This window comes from Macrosteles quadrilineatus, unplaced genomic scaffold, assembly GCF_028750875.1.
Source record: "Macrosteles quadrilineatus isolate MER2022 unplaced genomic scaffold, UCM_ALF_1.0 Scaffold_7__1_contigs__length_78375512, whole genome shotgun sequence".
Lineage (NCBI taxonomy): Eukaryota > Metazoa > Arthropoda > Insecta > Hemiptera > Cicadellidae > Macrosteles > Macrosteles quadrilineatus.
This window is the reverse complement of record NW_026542600.1, coordinates 63,127,076-63,147,245: the sequence shown is the minus strand read 5'-3', so window position 1 is coordinate 63,147,245 and position 20,170 is coordinate 63,127,076. Positions and strand designations below refer to the sequence as shown.

General features: G+C 35.2%; 1 protein-coding gene across 1 annotated transcript in view; it reads right to left on the bottom strand.

Moving 5' to 3' along the window:
• LOC128998760 (nucleoredoxin-like) overlaps positions 1-20,170 on the bottom strand; it is a 37,993-nt gene that overhangs the window by 946 nt on the left and 16,877 nt on the right. The window contains exons 2-7 of the mRNA XM_054425098.1: positions 15,201-15,405; positions 11,956-12,023; positions 11,404-11,504; positions 8,935-9,127; positions 4,858-4,948; positions 2,358-2,476 (exon numbers count right to left, since the gene is read on the bottom strand). Coding sequence (XP_054281073.1) covers positions 2,358-2,476; positions 4,858-4,948; positions 8,935-9,127; positions 11,404-11,504; positions 11,956-12,023; positions 15,201-15,405 — 777 coding nt within the window. The remainder of the gene's footprint in view (positions 1-2,357; positions 2,477-4,857; positions 4,949-8,934; positions 9,128-11,403; positions 11,505-11,955; positions 12,024-15,200; positions 15,406-20,170) is intronic.

Sequence of the window (20,170 nt, the reverse complement as noted above, 5' to 3'; positions counted from 1 at the left end):
TTCTTCTTATTATTTTCCTTTCGAACACTCTCAATGCGTTTGTGTTCACTTCGGAAAGGGACCAGGTTTCTGCACCGTACGTAACAACAGGCCTAATGAGAATCTTTTACAGCTTCATCTTTGTCTTGTAGTGCATCAGCTTGGATTTGAAGATCCCAAGGCTAGCATCATATGCTCTACCAGCCATGATTTGGTTTGTGATTTCTTGCACAACAGTGTTTTTGCAATTCAGCCTCTGCCCCAAGGTAACCAAACCCATCCACATCCTTAAAACAATAGTTGCCTACATCCAAGTTACAGAGGAGCCCCTGCGGTCCTGGATTCAAATCCTGCCAACTCATCAATGGATTTTATCTAAGTGATAATGCTGCAACCCCTAGGTTTAGCCTGAATTAATGTGAAAAACGATTCCGGGCTCATGCCTAAAAAAACAACATCCAAGTTATGGATTCTCCTTCTGGCTTCCAGGTCAGAAATTTTCATGTAGTGTGTATTTTGCTCATTTATTTCCAGACCCATACGATTAGCCTCCTCTTCAATAGTCCAAAACATTTCTTATAGGTCTTCAGGGTGTCTAGCAACACGCACTAGGTAAGTAATCAGCATAGGCATGCGCTTGAATCATCCTAGGATTGATGATCCTCTCAGGTCTAGTCTACACATAGCACTATGCAAGGCCAAATTAAAAAGCATAGCTGATAGTGCATCACCCTGCCTGACACCTCTTGAAATCCTGAATGTTTTACTTTGTTTTCCACCTACAGCTACTAAACTATAAGTGTGTTCTAGTGTAACTTTTGTGAGCCGCACCAGCTTCCCATAACGTTCGAGGGCATCAAATAGTTTTCTCCTGTCTATACTGACAAATGCCTGTTTAAAGTCAATGAACAACATGTGCAAATCAAATCTGTATTCATAAGTCCATTCCATAGCCATAAAAAAAACAAGCATGTTAAATATTTGATCAATAGTTCCTCTTCCTGGCCAGAACCCACATTGGCACTCCCCGAGTACATTCTCTGTGAAGGGGCTAAGTCGCATGACGAAAGTAGCAAAGGATATATTGTACGCTACATCCAACAAAGTGATACCACGATAGTCGCTGCATACTAGTTTGTCACCCTTTTGTATACAGGAGTATTTACTCCATTGTTCCAGTTGCTGGGAAGAGATTCCTCTCTCCATATCATTAATATAAGTCTGTGTAAACAGAACGCCAATTCATGACCTCCATGCTTCCAAAGTTCAGCATTAATCTCATCCTCACCTGGCGCTCTGTGGTTCTTCTGCTTCTTAATACCTACATACCTCGACCTCTTCTAAAGAGGTCTCTTCAACCCACGAGTCAGCGGTTTGATATTTTGGCTGCCAGTCTAGCACTCGGTCTTCTCCGGTATTGTTTCCATTTAAAAGTTCTCTAAAGTGTTCAGCCCATCTGTCAAGTACTGTGGATGCTTCCTCTATAAAATTTCAATCCTTGTCTTTGCAAGCGTTGACTCGTGGCTGAAAACCTTTAGTCATACGTTTGATCGCAGTTCGCAGTATTCGCAGTATAAAATTTCCTTGTTTCATTTTGGTCATCTAAATGCTGAATTTCCTTTACCTGGGCCTTGATGTATTGTTTCTTTTTCTTTCAAAGTAGTATTATATTGGCTGTTCTTCGGTTTTTTTTTTATATTCATCAGTAGTCTGTCTTGTTGGCCTTTGCAACATTCTTTGTCTCTTTTAATTCTTCCGCATGATTGCATCCATACACTCATTGTCGAACCATTCTGCATTTCTTTGTAATATTTTTTTACCTATAGTACTCTCAGCAGCTTTGTGTATTACTTTCTTGATCGATTTCCATGCTTCTATATTTCCATTAATTGCATCTTGTAATATCAAATTTTCATTTATAGCCTGCTGGTAATCTCACTCTCTGACATTGTCATTGAGCAGATCACAATTCCACCTTTTCTTTTTCACTCCGGGATCATTTGCTACAAAAGAGATTTTCTCCTTCACAAAAGCTTTAACCAGAAAGTGATCAGAGCCACAATTAGGTCTCCTTACAGGCTCTCACATCCATGATTGTAAATACGAGTAAATACAAGTTGCATGTCGCTTGCTCACCAGAACATGATCTATCTGGTTCACACAATTCCTGCCTAGCATTTTCCATGTACCTTTGTGGATATCTTTGTTCGCAAAGGAGGGTGAATAGCATTTGATAGAAATGTACAAATAAATTACTTACAATTCTACAAAATATTTATAGGCTGTATGATAGGCAATCAATAAAATCCATAAACATTCTTTCTTATGCAAGATGGAACGTCTATTTAACGTTTAATTTTATACTTCTTCTTACAAACCTCAACAGCAACAAAGAAGAGTAATTCGTAGTCGAGATGAAGAGATCGAGAAGCAATCCACTCTGCAACTGGTAGCAAAACAGCTTCTCCGAATTCTAAGTCTTCATCTTCGTCTCCATCTGAAAGAGCCAGTGTTTTTTAAGTAGGCATTTGCTATAAGCCCAAGAGATGATTGTACCCCCTCCCCCTTTTCCTCATGGGGAATCTTTCTCTTGGCACCAACAAACCTAAATCCTCTTCCACCCCACCAGCCAGCAATTGGGCCGGGACCCCCCAGTAAACACAGCCTTTTTTTCACTTCAAGATTGTTTATTTTAATTTTCTAATACTATGAAATATTATAACTAAGATAATAGGATAAAGAGTTGTTAAAGGGGTTGTTTTTGAAAAAGAGTGCCATAACCATTACCTCTAGTAAAAAAAATTAAAAGTACTGTATGTAAGGTTGGATCTATTAATAATTTTGTTAAAAACTACTTAACTAAATTTTACATTTAGTTTCTAATTTTTGCGTTGGAAAAATATTATTTTTATTTCTCAACTAAGACAATCATTTGAGTTGATATATTTGGCAACTTTCTTAGGTCATGATGTTGCTCAAAATCACTACAAATAGATGTGAACTCACAATGACAAATGAAAACTAGATCCAAAAGCATAGAAACGTTTCTCAGTTGTAATCTGGTAACCTTTGCATCTTAATTGAGACGAGCACTTAAAAAACATTCAGACAGGATGGGACTGGATTAGGTTAATACTGCAGAGATGGTCAATAAAACTGATTCTGTGCAATCATTGAGGTTGGCCTTTAATAAATAACTTTTCCATATACCTCCTAACAAAACCATACGCACTAAGTTATAATTTAGATTTTATGTAAGGTACTTTAAACAAATAACATTTTTTAATCCCAACCTTCAGTAAAAGCATTAATTTAAGATTTCACTGAAGTGCTTTAGAAGTGTTTTTGATGTAATACCTCTTATTCTTTTATGTACCAGCGCGAGGAGTATCCATAAAATAAGTTCTCTATCGAGCTCCTATAGCAGTCAAGTAAGCTAGTTCAAATCTGAGACCGACACTGGGTTCTTTACTTTATCAAATGCAACTCTAGCCAATTTCCACCCCTACGTGACAATTAGTCATGTGATAGCAGTCAGAAACGATGTGAAGAAATATCTAAGCTCCTGCAGGGTAGGAATCGCCTTCTGTGATTAGATTTCGGTGGTCTAAGGCAACTATTCAAGTCCATCACTTTGGATGGAATCAAATTGAGATAAGTCAAAGAGTATAGACATAGAACGAGCGACAAGGAAAGAAGGAGTTTGGAGTTGGAGGTGATCTTAAGCATTTGCCCATTGTTTGCCAGGTTTTGCATGGTGTATGCCGCCTGAGGTCTTTCATCAGTCTTGATTGAGAATAGAGGGATCTTGGTTTTAATGTTGATCTCGTTGTGACTGAACGAGTAATTTGTCTAACTAATAGGGACAGCTCTGTAAAACTATCCAGGACACTGGTAAACCCTGATATTCTTTAACGCACTGATCAGCAAGTAAAATTTGTTCAGCTTTAGGCACTGTCGCAATGGAAGTCCTACCGACCTCATTGCTCAAATGTGTACATAAGCCTTCTGTGAACTCCATAAGCCACTTATGCACATTTCTTTATTCAAAACACTTTCCTGCATACACATATGTAACTGGCAACATTTCAAAAGGGATTAAATCCCTACTCAAACAAACCTAATCACAGAAGGAGATCTATCCTTAGCAGAAGCGTAAATTTTCCGACACTCCATTTTTGGCTACTATGTGGTGTAAAAATGGTGTGTCGGAATTGCATTGACTTTTGTATACTGAAGTAGACATATACCATCTATATGGACCAGCTTCAGTGTAATGAGCCAATCACAGATTTTTACTTTCTCTTCCTATAAAAAGAAATATATTTTCTCTCCATGTAAAGGAAGTGTTGTTTAAAAATGTTCAAATTTGAGTTTTATGTGGGTGGTAATATCCTATAATAATAATAATATATATTTTACTTTAAAAACTAGTGATAACTTTAACATGAAGATGGAATGTCTAGTTCTCACCATAGTCAAAGCTAATAGTCACATAGCAATGGAAAGTGACTAGAATTGTAGCAATGAAGTAAAAAAAACACAGCGTTGCCTCGTTTGGCCGTGAGAGCTTGATGGAGAACTTAATTTACAGACTACCCTCGTAGAATTAGATATTTACTAAATAGATGAAACAACAACTTGCCTTTACGATAACAAAGGTTGAGGTAAACCTGCAAGGTACTTTTTTATAGATACTTTTTTTGGAAATTAGGTTATGAATTCAACTTAGCAACCGAACACCAAGGTGCTGAACTAGGTATTTATATTAATTGTTTATTGATTCAAAAGTGGTGGCTTATCAAATAGCTCTTATCCTTTTTACCATCGAATAATGCTTGTAGTATGTAGAGCGAAATTACAACTAGTTCAACCAACCTACGAACAGCACAACTGCAGGAGAATCATACAGGAGCTCTGCTAGCCTGTCTGTCAGAATGTTAACTGGCCTCTGCCTCCATGGGAAACACTGCAAATAAAAGAAACTTGAGGTTTTACAATACTCATACCTGTATTTGAAGTGTCAGAGAAAGGTAACAACAAACAGAGACCCACTGATACTTAAGTATCAACTATGAGTACAAACGTACTCGATTAGACACTCAATGGGGGCTACCGTTACCTGAACAGCGCTGTTGAAGAGTAGAGTCAGCGGCCTGAACTACACCACTTCAGTCATGTCGCAGTTTAGTTTTTTTTTTTTTTTTTATTTGAACGTTTGTTGTAGGTTGTAAAATGTCATTTTGTTGATGAAATTTATTTGTTTGTTTTATAACACATTTTTAATACTATGATTTAAGGGTGTTCAGAGGTACACTGCACTACCGACTGACTACCGCGAACCAAGCTACGTAGCCAAAATTGGTAACAATTATTAGCTTTATCAGTCCCCTCTTATATGTGTATACTAAATGGTATCATGTATTGCAGTGACTTAGGTCTGTGCGCTCATTATAGAGGGTGTTTTTAAAAGAATGCCGGGATTTTAAATGGTAATTGTATGGGTACTATTCAAAGTAACTAAACGTTTTATATGCCAAATTGAAGCTAAAATAACTAAATTTTGTTTCCCGAGTAGCAAGGGAGATAACTTTGACCCTGGCATGCGCAAAACAGGTGCGCGGTGGTAGGCCACTATTGTGACTCATACGCCTGACGCTAGTCACCAGTACGTTTACGGCGCAACAGAAGGTACAGATTGTAATCTGTAATTCGCAGAGTTTATATCCATTGCTAAATTTAACTTAATTTAAATCTACTTGATGATAAAGAAACTTGAAGCTGGTTTAATGAGTTTTGTGGCACCGAAGTGTTTTGAAATACATTCACCTGGCCGGCTAAAAACAAGTGATGACATAGTCGAAAAAATCCGACAATGCTGCAACAGAAGCCCGAAAAAATCCAAGTTTTCAGTTGAACGAACCTAAATTGGCCACTTTATGATGTTATCTATATAGGATAGAGGCTTTTTGCCGAAAAATATTCAGTTAAGACATCAGATATACCCACCGATCGCCCTAAGCGTACAGACTTTGCCAGTTTTACGCTCATGTAAGATTGATGAAAATCTGAATTTTATTAAATCATTACGAATTGTATCAAAGAATGAGAAAAAAACTTTATTCTTTTCCCTTCAATTTGACGTTTAAATCGTTTAATTATATTGAATAGTCCCCTAGCAAACAACCGTTTGAAATCCCGCCATTCTTTTAAAAACACCCTTCCCCAACACATCTTGTTCCTAAACTCTCTTTCATGTTCACATTTCACTAAGGTATTCTCTGCAAGGCATGTTAATTACTTAAAACATCAATGTTGTGTTCATTGCGCCATGTTATCTGTGCTGTTGCCAAACATGTAGAAAACGAACTAATGATCAAGGAACATAATGTGGACATCTAGATGTATACAAGATATACATAATTATTTATCTATATATGTCAAAAAGACAGTTATGTGGCCTGATAACAAAGTGCTTTGTCAAGCAAATGGTACTCACCCTACTAGGCCAGTCAAATCGTACATAAAAAGAGGCTAAAATTGCAAAGCGTGATGTATTGCTGCATTTTTAATATGTTGTTGGGACCCGTTAGGGTAACTCAAAACCAAGTTTGCAGCTTCGAGATCCCTGTGCTCCCTGCGTAAAAAGTAAAATATTACAAAATTAATGTATTTTTTAAAGTTTTTTGTTTATAACTTATTAACAGTGCATTTTTCTTAATACTACTCAAATGTAATAATTAAAGTACATAAAATTTCCAACAATTTAAGCATAGTTTCATTTTTGTGTGTCAAATAGTTTTTGAGAAATGATTTTTCAAATATTACAATTTTTTTAAGTAATTACCATAATTTACATTTTCCTGGGTTGGACCCACAAAAACTGTTAAGTTTTAGATATAGTTTTTGACGCCATTCCATGTACTGATTTATGTACAATATGAAATAAACACTATTTGATTTGATTTGAACACAATCGTTGCGTCTACTACTACGGTATATAATTTTTTGCTGTTTCAAATATGTATATGATGCATTTTAACTACAATAGTACAGGTTCTACATCAATAAGACTCATGCTGATTGCTGATGTACTTTTTCCCGCAGCATCTTTTCCGAGAGCCTGAAAGACGACCTCCTGTTGTGTCAACCTTGTTCACTGATTAAAAGGACAGGACGTCACTTGCAGGATTTTGTTTTAAACTAAAATGGAAAAATGACTTTGTTAAGTTAAAATGGCAAAAGATAAGCTGTGTTTTTATCTGCTATTTCTATCTATAGGGTGAATATTATTTATTTTGTACTGTATTGAAATTGGTCCCGGGTCCAGGTCTTACCATGAGTACTACGGTAATAGATCATTCCCTATATATGAAATTTGCTAAAACCTTATAATTTTGTTTATTTCGATGTCAAAAAAATGTCATTATTTATACACATCCAGGACTGATTTACTTTTTCAACTTCAAATTCCCAGAGGTCAAAAACGCCTTCCATTCAAGTTTATGTAAATGTGTGTGTATGTCCATCAGCACATGAACTAGAGTAAAACTCATCCGATTTTGATTAAATTAAAAGCAAATGTTATGAACCAGTATGATCGTACTAAAGGGTACGGGGTTTTATGGGATTAAAATAGGTTTCCCCATTCTCACCCTAAAAACTCCTCCTAGGAAGCTGGATAAAAGTACCTAATTGCTTTGTATGGTGACAACACATTCCACGATGAATTCGAAAACCTTCGGTTCCGCCTGTTTGTAAAGGCAGCAGCCTGCGCTAAGGTAAACTTATCACGCTTGCCCACCCCCAAGATGCAGCTTCCTTCCACTAATTTCGAGCATACCACCAAGTGCAAAAATGGTTAGGGATTGAAAAGGATCCCACAGAGTGGGGTTGGTCAAATAGCACAGCAGGATTGGTTCCAGTGAAAACAACAAGCAGTCCAACCAACCTTCTGAAACTAGTTTCATGTAGGTGCAAAAAGGGATGCAAGGGTGCTTGCACATGTTGGAAGGCCGGGATAAAGTGTTCACCATTATGTACTCCTTGCTCTGCTAAGAACTGCCAAAATGTCACATTACCATTTATTGAAGAGGATGAAGATGACCCTAACGATAATATGTCTTTTCCCGAAGATTTTGAATCAGGAAACATTTCTAATACCTTGCCTTCAGTGTCGAAAAAGCCAAAATATTAATTATAAGAATGTTTTGTCATTATTTATCTTTAAATATAACTTTTAATCTTAAATATGTTTTTCCTTATTTCGTTTTTATCACTTAATGGTTGGGGACATTATTTAAACTCATTAAATAAAAAAATCGTGATATTCATAAATTATTATTTGTATAGTTTTCAGACAAGTGTTGAAGGTACAGACAGACTTGGCTTTATGATAAAACGAAAGCCAATAACATTTACAACAAAAGCAGTTTTTAAGAATTCTGCCATAATATGGGTATTACACAATTTTTGTGGGTCCAATCCAGGAAAAATGTAAATTATGGTAATTACTTTAAACAATTTGTAATATTTGAAAAATCATTTCTCAAAAACTATTTGACACACAAAAATGAAACTATGCTTAAATTGTTGGAAATTTTATGTACTTTAATTATTACATTTGAGTAGTATTAAGAAAAATGCACTGTTAATAAGTTATAAACCAAAAACTTAAAAAAAATACATTAATTTTGTAATATTTTACTTATTACGCAGGGAGCACAGGGATCTCGAAGCTGCAAACTTGGTTTTTAGTTACCCTAACGGGTCCCAACAACATATTAAAAATGCAGCAATACATCACGCTTTGCGATTTTATTGTCCAATTTGACTGGCCTATACCCCACTTACTTGACTAAAAATATCAAAATTGAAAGTTTGTGTGAATTCCCATTTACTTATTGAAATCTCCATAACACTCAGGAATCATACCATAATTTTCTAGAATTTTACCTCTCCATCAAGGTCCTCCTTTACTTCACTCCTGCCTTCCTCAGTGATAATGGTTCCATCAGGGTCCAGGAGGATCAGAGTGGGTATACCATGGACATCTAGGTTTGAGGCAAGCTCCTTGCAGTAAGAGCTCTTATAAGGCAAAGCTGTCCAAGGCATCGTGGAGAGATAGCTCTCAAAAGATTCTTCACTCCTAAAATAAAAAAAATAAAATTAACCAAAAGTTATTCCAAAATGTTATAATTTCAATGACTTATTTAGAATTTATTACTGGATGTAAATGCATGACTAGAAACTATATGAATTGAAATAGTTATTTGTGTAACTAGTGGTGAAAGTGGCACTTTGCTGCACACGAGAGCAATGTTTAGAATGTTTTAGCAATGATGGAATGATCTCGAGTGCAGCAAAGGCCTTTTTCACTCGTGTTACACATTATATTTTTCCTACAGTCACTATAAAGCATAAATAATTAGTCTTTCAAACACTATACAACACGTTTTTAGGTTCAGCTGGCAACACAAATGGTGCCCTAGAGAAAGTAGTACCCGCGGTCCGTATCACTCCGCTATTTTTCCTCGGCAAGAAATGTGCTCCGCGTTTTGAGAATATAGTTCCTTATGTTTTTGTAATTTGAAGTGGTTTCCGCGCTTAAAAAAATGCTTTAAAGGTATTTTCTTGTTTATTAGGATCGTAGGAATGTTTTAAAAACGTTTAAAAGAAAAGTCCACCAAAAAGTTCAGAAATACCAAAACTATAAACACGAAATGACAGGTTAAATCGTAGTTATAATAGTCAATCAGCTGCTCATAGTATTATTATCTTAAGTGTTGCCAACCTATTTCCAAGCATACACGGATTACGTGCATAATAGAACCACGCCGTTTTGTGTTGTTTCGTTGGAATCCTGATGTGTGGCAAAGTATAAACCGTACGACAAAGTATAAACCGTACGGCAAAGTATAAATATGCAGCAATTAGCAGCTTTCTGTACTATAAACAGTACAAGGAAGCCAACTTTGCCGGGTGACTGTAGGAAAATATAATTTTTTTTTTGTTTTCAGGAATATAGGTGAAATTTGAAATTTGAAGAAACTTACATTACATTATACAGGGTGTTCCACGTAAGGTGTCTCAAATCGATTATGGAAAACAGCTTAACGTACAAGGATGAAATAAAATTATTTCCTGCTAAATCGACTCCAAGGAATAATGTAAAAATATTCTTAGCTTTTTTCCGATACAGGGTATGCCAAAAACAGAGGGTCACTATTTCGAATCTTGGAATTTTCAAATGTAAGCATATGTCCTGTTATACACCGTTTTAAATGTATTTTTAATAGACAAACATGTTGGTGAAAACAGAAATTTTGGGTTTGACGCTAAATGAAATGGGGCCATTAGTGTTAAACCCAAATAACATGCATTTGATATAGGAAAATTAGTCTTTTTGTTATTTACACAAAAACTAAAATAGATACAAAGTAAGTGTAAATTATAAAGTTGTTAAGAATTTAAAATTCTATAAAATGATATGCCATTTGACATATGTTAATATTTGAAAATTTTGAAAAATGGGCATTTGCAAATTTTCTAAATTAATTTTTCAGGGATTTTTATTATTTAAAAAAACTGTTACTTGTAGCTCATCACAGTAAAGCTAATTTTTATAAAGAGTAAGAAAATTCAACCGGAGAAGGGCTAAGTGCATTGGTATGGGAAACACAGAGTATTAAAAACATTTTAATTTTTCCCAAAAAAATAGCCGCCATTGTGAAACGGAAAAAGATAATTAATATCTGTTTTCGCCAAATTAAATACCTATTAAATACCTTTAAAATTATGCATAACATAACATATGCTTAATTTTGAAAATTCTGAGATTCAAACTAGTGACCCTCAGTTTTTGGCACACTCTGAATAGGAAAAAGATTTAAAATGTTTTTACGTTATTCCTTCGGGTCGATTTAGCTGGAAATAATTTTACTTCATCCTTGTACGATAAGCCGTTTTTCCGTAATCAATTTGAGACACCTTATGTAGGACACCCTGTATATTTATCAGACAGTTTACCTTTGACTGTTTCGGGATATCAATAAACTTACATTAAGTTCAACAAACTATTCTAAAAAGCTATAAATAACTTGTGCAGTATTTATAACAAAATATATGAGTTCTCATATTTATTTTTAAGTGTTGGACAAAAGGATATCAGTCATATGGTTTATAAAATCTTGTCAAAGAAGAAGTTGTGTGGGGGAGGGTTTAACTTCCATCCTTAGACACTAGAGGTACAGCTCTTTATACAAATAATTTTCATATTTACAATCAAAACTATACCAGCAAATTATTTATTTTATGATTGTGTTCCCCCTCCTTGATACATCTTTACACAAAATTTCTGAAGAATTTATTTTCTAAATGCTGACAAAGTTGACTGCTGAAAGTAAAGACACTAAAGTTTCAAACCTGTCTGAACTGATGAATATCACTTCAAACTTGTGTCCTCGAGCTTTGATTTTGCGATAACACTCGATGAGTTGAGGTGTGAAAGCCTTACACGGAGGACACTGTAACATGCAACCCACTTATATATTGATAGATCAATTATATAATCTGCACAGAGTATCATGTAAAACATTATTAAGTATAAAACTTAACTTAAGTAATTCACCCTTTACAAGAGCAGGAAATTTTAAATGTAATGAGTACAACACTGTTGGATACCATTGGCTTTTTTAACTAATTTCCATATAGGAAAGTAGCTATAACTATTATTGGGACAGTAAGACATAGACCCATGACCAATTTTCTTTTTAATTTTAATGTACATAGAGACCAAAAACACGATTTGTTCAAGAGGTGTTCAAGAGGAGAAAATATCAATCTTTTATGTTTTTTATTTACCTTTAAGGGGAGCACAACAGCCTATCGGCTATCCAGGCATCTGAATTAAATTAATGTATTTTAACATTGATGTAGATTATGTTATCAAATGCTACTCATTTGATATTTACTCACCCAATGTGCTGAGAAATACAGCCCCTTGATGAAACCATCCAATGTACTGTAGGGGATTATTTTGGGTCCTAAAACATTATGAACATTCTTAATTATATAGTTTACTGGCCTTGAATTGTTTGAAAAAACATATCTTAAACAAAGGAAATTGTAACTATGGCACAATTTTCTACAATTCTCCTACATGGAAAATGAGTCATTTTTAGAATACAGTATAAGTAAAAATAAAAACAATTTACAATATAACTAGAAAATTTATTCTGAATTTGATTAACTTTTAAGTGAAATTTTTCCCCAAAATCTTGTATGATGAGCTTAAAAGTTAGTGGAATAACATGTGATTTGGTTCTGTACAATTTGAAAACCACACCACAATTGAATTCTCTTCCTTAAAAGTAATTTCCTTGACACTAAAATGTACTCCTTTACCAATCAATTACTTTATTTCAGATCAATGAAAATAAACTAATAAATCACCTACAAAAGACGTTTAGGTACCTTAACTTATTTAAAAAAAAGGTTGTACGTATTATTAAAATGGTGGCCACCAAATTATTTTTCACCATTTTAATAATTACTGCTTTTTACATAGACTAGGAAAAATTCTATCTAGATTTAAAAAGGAATTTTTATTAATAATGTTAAGTTAAACACTTATTTTAGATTTAAAAGAGAACAATACAATTTAATAGTGTTGGCTACCACTGTTTTGTGATAAAAGCACTTCAGTAAAAGCTTACTTCAACTGAAACCCACTCTAACACCAATCCTTGCTGGTGGAGCTGTTGAGATACCCTTTCTATTATCCCGTTGAAACGCCCCTGAAGAAAACAATTCATTGTTCACGATTTTTCAAAGACAATTTTTAATACGGTGTTACTTTTCTTTTTAAATATACAATAACAGAAGAGTGTTTCAGTTCAAACAATCAAATTTTAACACAATGGTTACTGGAAGTAGTTATTGGTATATAGTCTGCCGTATTTTTTTTTTTTGGAAAACATACTTTATGAAATAGCTAGTGTAGTCTTCATGTCAGACCCCAGTCAGGGTCAGGGACCAAGGTATTCTTTCTTATTTTTAGAGTTCCCCGAAACCAGAGAACATCCTTAAAATAGTAACATAGAGTTTCAAAAATATTTGCGGACCCCTCGTAAACTTAAACAGACTTAATCACTTATAAAAAGTTTTGTACATTTTTCTGAGTAATAATAATCATATTTTTATCAAAAGAGAATCTTAATTTAGAAAGCTCTGAAGGAATTTAAATATCAACTCACATCAACACATACCTTGTTCTACGTTGTTTTAGCATCACTGTTTTTGACTGTCCCAAAATGGGGTGTTTCAGAGGAAACTTCAGTTTTTTTTATACAAACCTTAATGGCCCCATTCGGGGAAATTTGGTAAAACTGAGGTGCTGGTGATAAAAAAAAGAATATAATATCTAGAGCAAGCTTTTAATTAGAGGCACTAAGGAACCACACCTGATATTACCATTTCTGTCCGATTGGGACATGGGATCAACGTAAAAGATTCCTTATGGTTGGCCAGATTATTAAGGTACGTGTGATATGATCACTCATGTACTTCAAATGTTCATATCATGCGTACTTCACTTCAAGAACCTGGCAACCAAATTAAATTATTAATAAACTGTTCTTGAAATTGGGAATCAGAGGTGCCCAGAGGGTGGGACAGTGAGGCGGGTGTGCCACTGGGATTTTTGGGGGGATTTCAGGAGGTGATTTTAATGCCATTAATAATTTACTAGGTACGTTTTTTAGCAAACCTAAAATATGTTTTGTTTGATTCATACTTAAGATTATTTTTAACATGATTTAGGTTATATTCATAATTTAAATTTGTTTCTTGGAACAATCCAATTATGTCTTTGCGACCACAGGAGAATGTCAAGACATTGTTGTGATAACGGAAGGCAAGGCAATGATGATATCTTCGCCATTGCGGAATTATGTTGAGATATTGTCGTAAACACGAGAGACGATGGTGATGTCTCCTTGACCATGGAGGGATGTCAAAATATTGCTACAATCCAGAGAGAGGATAGTGATATCTTTGTGAGTATGGAGGGATTTCAAGATATTGCCGCGATCACGGGAGGCGGTGATGATGATTTCGCAGCCGTGGAGGCCGTACACTGTACTGTACAGTAATACATTGAAATACATTCAACTTATTTGGCCATGTGTCACACACAATTTAGTTGTGCATCATAGAATACGTTAGTTTAAAAAAACATGTTCATAACTCATTATCAGTGAGGGGTTAAATGTCAAGTTTAATGATATAACAGGAGGTGATGATGATGTCTTCGTGACCGTGGGAAATATTGAAAGATTGTCGAGTTCACAGGAGGCAATGGTGATGTGTTTGCGACCACTGAGGGGTGTCAAGATATTGCCACGATCACGAGAGGTATGTCTTCGGATGAAGATGTCTTAGCAACCGCGGGCAAATGTCAAGACATTTTCGTTGTCACGGATTATTCTATTGACTATTTTATGATTCAGGCAGACAGAAAACCACATTCTAGGAGAGGGCACCGGGGTAAAAGAAGTTATATTTTCTTCATTTCGGTATTATCTACCTTGTCTTGCGTTTGTCCATTCTTTTCTTTTTGATTTTGTCTGGGTTTGGTGAAGAGACCATCCCCAATTCTTAATAATGAGCATGGCCATTTCATCATTTAAAAATAACCCAACTATCAATTGTGACTATTTCATCCTCCTCATAATTTTTGAATTGGAAAAAGAATGTTTCTTATACAACTTTTCAGAGGAGGGGGTGGTAAAGAAATGGGAATTATGAAATGGGGGATTTGTCTTTGCACCTCTGACCTTGGGGGGGGGGAGGGTACCTCTGCTGGGAATACTACACAAACCTACAAGTTTACTGTGCTTCCGCTTCTCGTATTTTGCACATGGCTCACTCGTATGTACAATAGTTTTTCTTCATGTCGTTTTCAGCTACTACGATGAGACTAATCGTCACATAAGGGTGAGAACGGGCTACAACAGTAGTATTTGAAATGAAGAACACGTCATTGGTCTCAAGCTTGCTTATGGCTTGGATCTGAGTTTGATGAAGACCTCAATTTAAAGACAGAAGTCATATGTACCTCGCTGTAAATTAGATTGTTCATCCGACCCTTATTTTGAATTCTTCTGATAATGAACAAGTCATGATATGAGAGTGGTTCTTATACACAGGATGAACATTACCTTTCCTGAGTCCTCCCGCAATCAAGCCCTTCTGGGCAGCTTCATTCATGAGTATGTGGGCAGGACGAGGTATCCAAGGGAAGCAGCTGCCCGTGGGGTCATCATTGAGGTGGTAGCTAGCGTCCCTCGCCAGCACCTTGCCCGTGTGGGCACACAGCAACACCAGCATGCCCACCTTGCCCCTACATCTGTGCTTCAGTCTCACCTGCCAAGAATACAACCAAAACAATCAGTTCATTTAAATATTGTACTGTACATTTATCGTCTCACTCCAATCAAACGCTGATGAGTAATTGGTTCATAATAGTTTTGTTAACTGATTTTTGCTATGCCCAAATTTGCAGGACACTGTGGAATGGAGTTCCATTTCTTCTTCCAGAAAATTTTGTTTAGTAACACAATTTTAAAGATAGGAATTCCAATTGAATCGGTACTGACGTTGCATACTGTTTTACTGCGTTTAGTTGTACCAGGATGATAATTATCAATAGATAGTAGGGGATTGCAGCGGTATTAATATACGTGATTGCAAACACTATGACTCATTGACAATTCTCTTCCAGCGAAAATGTTAGTGCCAACAACTTCTTTAGACCCTATTTCCTTGCTCCCCTACCCTTGAGTGAAAGGGATGTTTAAGTGCAACTTAGGAATGGTTAGAGGAAAAGGATTTTCAGCTTCCAAAAAAATTGTCATTCTTAGTTTATTTTTTGTGAAGATATTAGATATGTTCATATGTTATATCATATTTTCCAGGTTGTCGGGAAATTAAGTTATGTTTTTGACACAGAAAAACAAATGCATAGTTGTAAGGTATACAAGTTTGCTGCAACGGGAGTTAATGCCCAGGAACTGAAAATAAATGTGTTTAAACATTTTTTTCACCGTTACTGATTATGCATGTTATCAGCTGTTTGTGGATCAGATTTTCACTAAAAAATTACCTTAATCATTTAAGATGTATTTGGCATGTATGGTTTTTTAGCAAAATTTGATAGCTTGGTATGAAATAAATAAATTTTATTGATGTATATTTTTAAATGACGTTTTGTCTCTCAGGCTGATGAAAAATAAAAATGGCCCCCATTATGTAATGAGTTAAAATAGAGACCTCTAATTTTTGCCAATATTCTTTTTGGCTGATGGCCTTTAAAATGAGTTGTCTTTTTACCTCTGAGGACACCAAAACGAAAAATAAAAGTGGTCCCGGGTCTAGGTCTGACCATGAATCCTATGGTAATAGCTTATTCTCTATGGTAAGTTGGCTTGACGTTTTGCAAGCCGGGCTGCCGAAAATTGCTACTTGGATGCTGGTTCTGGATCAAATGTTCATTTATTTAGGTAAAACATTTTTCTTTAACACAGCACTATTTAAAAGGTTCCATCCACATTTGTGGTAACTTCATCATCCGCATTGTTGTCGTTATGTCGTTACCTAGCAACCATAATCTTTATTTCAATACATTGTACTAATGACGTTAGATCTAATGTTTTGGTTAACTGTGTTAACATCTATTTTCTGTCATAAGATTGTCATCTTTTCCATTTTAACACATTTTCTTTTTTTATCGTGATGGAAACAGCGTTAACTTTACGAGCTGAAGCGTCTTGCAAGCTCAATCATTTCTAAAGCTATCTGACTACATAGAAAATTAAACACAACTTCGAGACTACAAAAAGTTACTTTCGTTCCTTGGCGAGAGTTAGAAAATAGTAATCTTACCTTTTAAGGTTTTATTTACTTATGCATATTTTATATTTATGCTTTATAATTCGTAAAAAATTATCCGTGAAAATCATTCAAAGAGACGAAAATCCTGTCCTCAGTGTTCCTGGTCCAAAACTAACCTTAGGGTAAAAGAAGAAATAATTTGAACATCGGTAATGTAGGCTATGTAGCATCATTGACAAGGATTCATAGTCAATGGTAGCATACTACAAAACAAAACAGAAATTTCGTAAACTATTTTCTTCTTAAATCCAAATTCTATCGACATGCATACCATTAGGTCAAACGAAAAAAATTGGGTAGCAAATCTGGCTGAATTGTGGCATTTGGAATCGACGGAATATACGATTGCCAAAAGTTGATCATAATAAGCAAAATTATAACATATTGGTACAATCAATAGAATAAGAATCATAAATATGCTGTAATTGAGACTGCAGTGCATTGAGATAGTCAATTTCAGATTGTTATAAAATACAATAATGCAATTGAAAGAGACGAGCATCATTTGTACAAAAGAATGTATAAACAATGAACTCCGAGCGGGAGCTAGGTTAGTCATTATTATTTGCAGTTGTTTTCTATTCTAAGATGCACTTTTAATCAAGACAACTCTCTGCGGATTCGAAAGAATGCATTTTTGTCAAGGTGCATTAAATTATAACAGTCATACCAGCGCCAATTAAATTCTGATTTATGAATAAAATTAGTTCAAATATGTTTATTATGACAATAAGTGGTGCATAATACAGCTATGTTAGCGATTTTTAGTTTGTGTTAAATAAATTTTATTATAATTATCTGTTTCTATCCTAAAGGCTATGTAACAGCCAAAATGCTGACAGTTTAAAGTTCCCTAGCGGCTGTGGCGTACATTCACTTTTAACTTCACACAGCATAATTTCACATAAATATGTGATTTCTGATTTCACATTGGATATACTATATCCCGCCTTTGTGTATCCATTATATTAAATTTATTACTATACTTTCCACTTTCATATATTATTTAGTAGTACATCTTTTTATTTATGGCGTTTTTAGTGAATTACCCATATGGAATAAGCATTACCGGTACCGTAGGTCTAATGGTAAGACCTAGATCCGGGACCGATTTGCTTTTTCATTTTGAGGTCCCCAGAGGCCAAAACACCATCCGTTCAAATTCATACATATTATATATAGAAACATCCGTTAGCACAATAACTCGAGCAAAAACTATCCGATTTCGATAAAATGTTGTATATGTTACACTTAAACTCCGAATTCGGACAATGTGCGAAATCTTTACCCACTTCGCGATGTGGACAGTGTGAAATACCCACGTCGCGGAGTGAGCATTTTATTCGGACATTGGCCGAAGCGAAATGCCTAGACCGCGTTGTGGGTAAACTGATTTACTCAAATGCCGAAGTTTAACGTTCTTCGGCGATTGAGTAAATCCAAAATACCCACAATGCGATGTGAGCAAAAGTAAGTGCCCACGTCGGGTTGTGGATATTTCTAGTTTGCGCAAACGCCGAATTCTCGTTCTCACAGGACATCCATAACGAAGATATAAATAGAAAGCAGTTAGCATACCTTTTGCACTCTTTACTCAAGAAAATCTGCAATTGATATAACATGGGAAAACTGTATATCTTCCTTAAAAATCCGGACACAAAAAATTTTCAGAACACGGAAAGAAAATTAATCCCAGTTTTAGCCGGAGACAACGTGATGGTCAGCATTCCTGATGTTGACCGGGGACTCTTGGTACAAAACATGGACTTCTGGACAAATATATCTCAAGAAACCAATTCCATATGACGCCAAATAAAATTAATTTCAACGTGGATGGACATGATAAGCAAGTAAACGTACGCAAAGAAGCAATGATGCCATCCGGATCCAAGCAAGGTGTGTTTTGCATGAGGAACTGTTTGGGTAAATCATGAAAATTTACTCACGTACATTTTGTACATTATGTACTGGTTATGGTATATAAAATGCAGTTATATATGACATTGCAGCACATACTGAGCCAACAAGTAAAATACAAATGTATCAAGTAGGCCTACTTCGTAATGGTTGCCGTTTTAAGGTTGCGAAAAACATTATTTCAATTAATATGTATTTGTTACGGGCATATTAAAAATTTTTCCTATACGGTAGTTTGCTGTTTACCCGTATTTTTCTAAAACGTTATTTATACTCGTTAATTAAATCAATATAATTTTAAACGTTATTTAATTTGATTTTACCTAGTGATTGTAGATTTCATGTCGATATTTGTGTATGCGTTAGTTTATACAGGCTATTCTATTCTGCGTTTGCGCAAACTAGAAATATCCACAACCCGACATGGGCAATTACTTTTGCTCACATCGCGTTGTGGGTATTTTGGATTTACTCAATCACCGAAGAACGTTTAAACTTCGGCATTTGAGTAAATCAATTTACCCACAACAAGGTCTGGGCATTTCGCTTCGGCCAATGTCCGAATAAAATACTCACTCCGCGACCTGGGTATTTCACACTATCCACATCGCTAAGTGGCTAAAAATGTCGGACATTGTCCGAATTCGGAGCTTGAACGTAACATATACACGTGTAAATCTACATTTATTCGAACTATTTTGTTATAAAACCACGCATTCATTTTCCCCTAATCAGAAAGGAGAGTTAGTAGGGCGGAACAGACGCTAGACCAGCCTAGTTTGTTTGTAAACACTGCTCACCTGGCAGCTGGCAACCGTCTGAGCTTCTGGGCTCTGGGAACATAAAGAAAGTGCTGTATTGGGATGTTAAGGAACACCTCTACACTTCCTGTATATGCTTACTGTTTACCACGGTGAACTTCGAGTAATGTGCTAAAATTCTACAAATTTAGTTCAGGTCTGAGATAAATTAATCGTTAAGCTGAGGGAGCTTTCTTAAGTCTAGCATCACAATAATAGTGTGTCATTGTCAATAGTATTGTTGTATTTTTTTTCAAATTTATGCAAACTTAATGCAATTACACTTCCAAGCAAGAAAGATTTAAGTATTTCAATATTAAATCGCTATAGGTTTTACATTAACGTATTATCAAAATATCCATTATTAGTTGTTTTATACAACAAGATATGTTCTCTGAAGTATTTGTTTTGATAAATAAAAAAAGTTCACTACAGTCAAACAAAATTTGTATTAAAAAATGTATTTTATTTAACAAATAAGGCCGAATTTCCGTGGACTGTCAAATTGAATGCGAATAAAT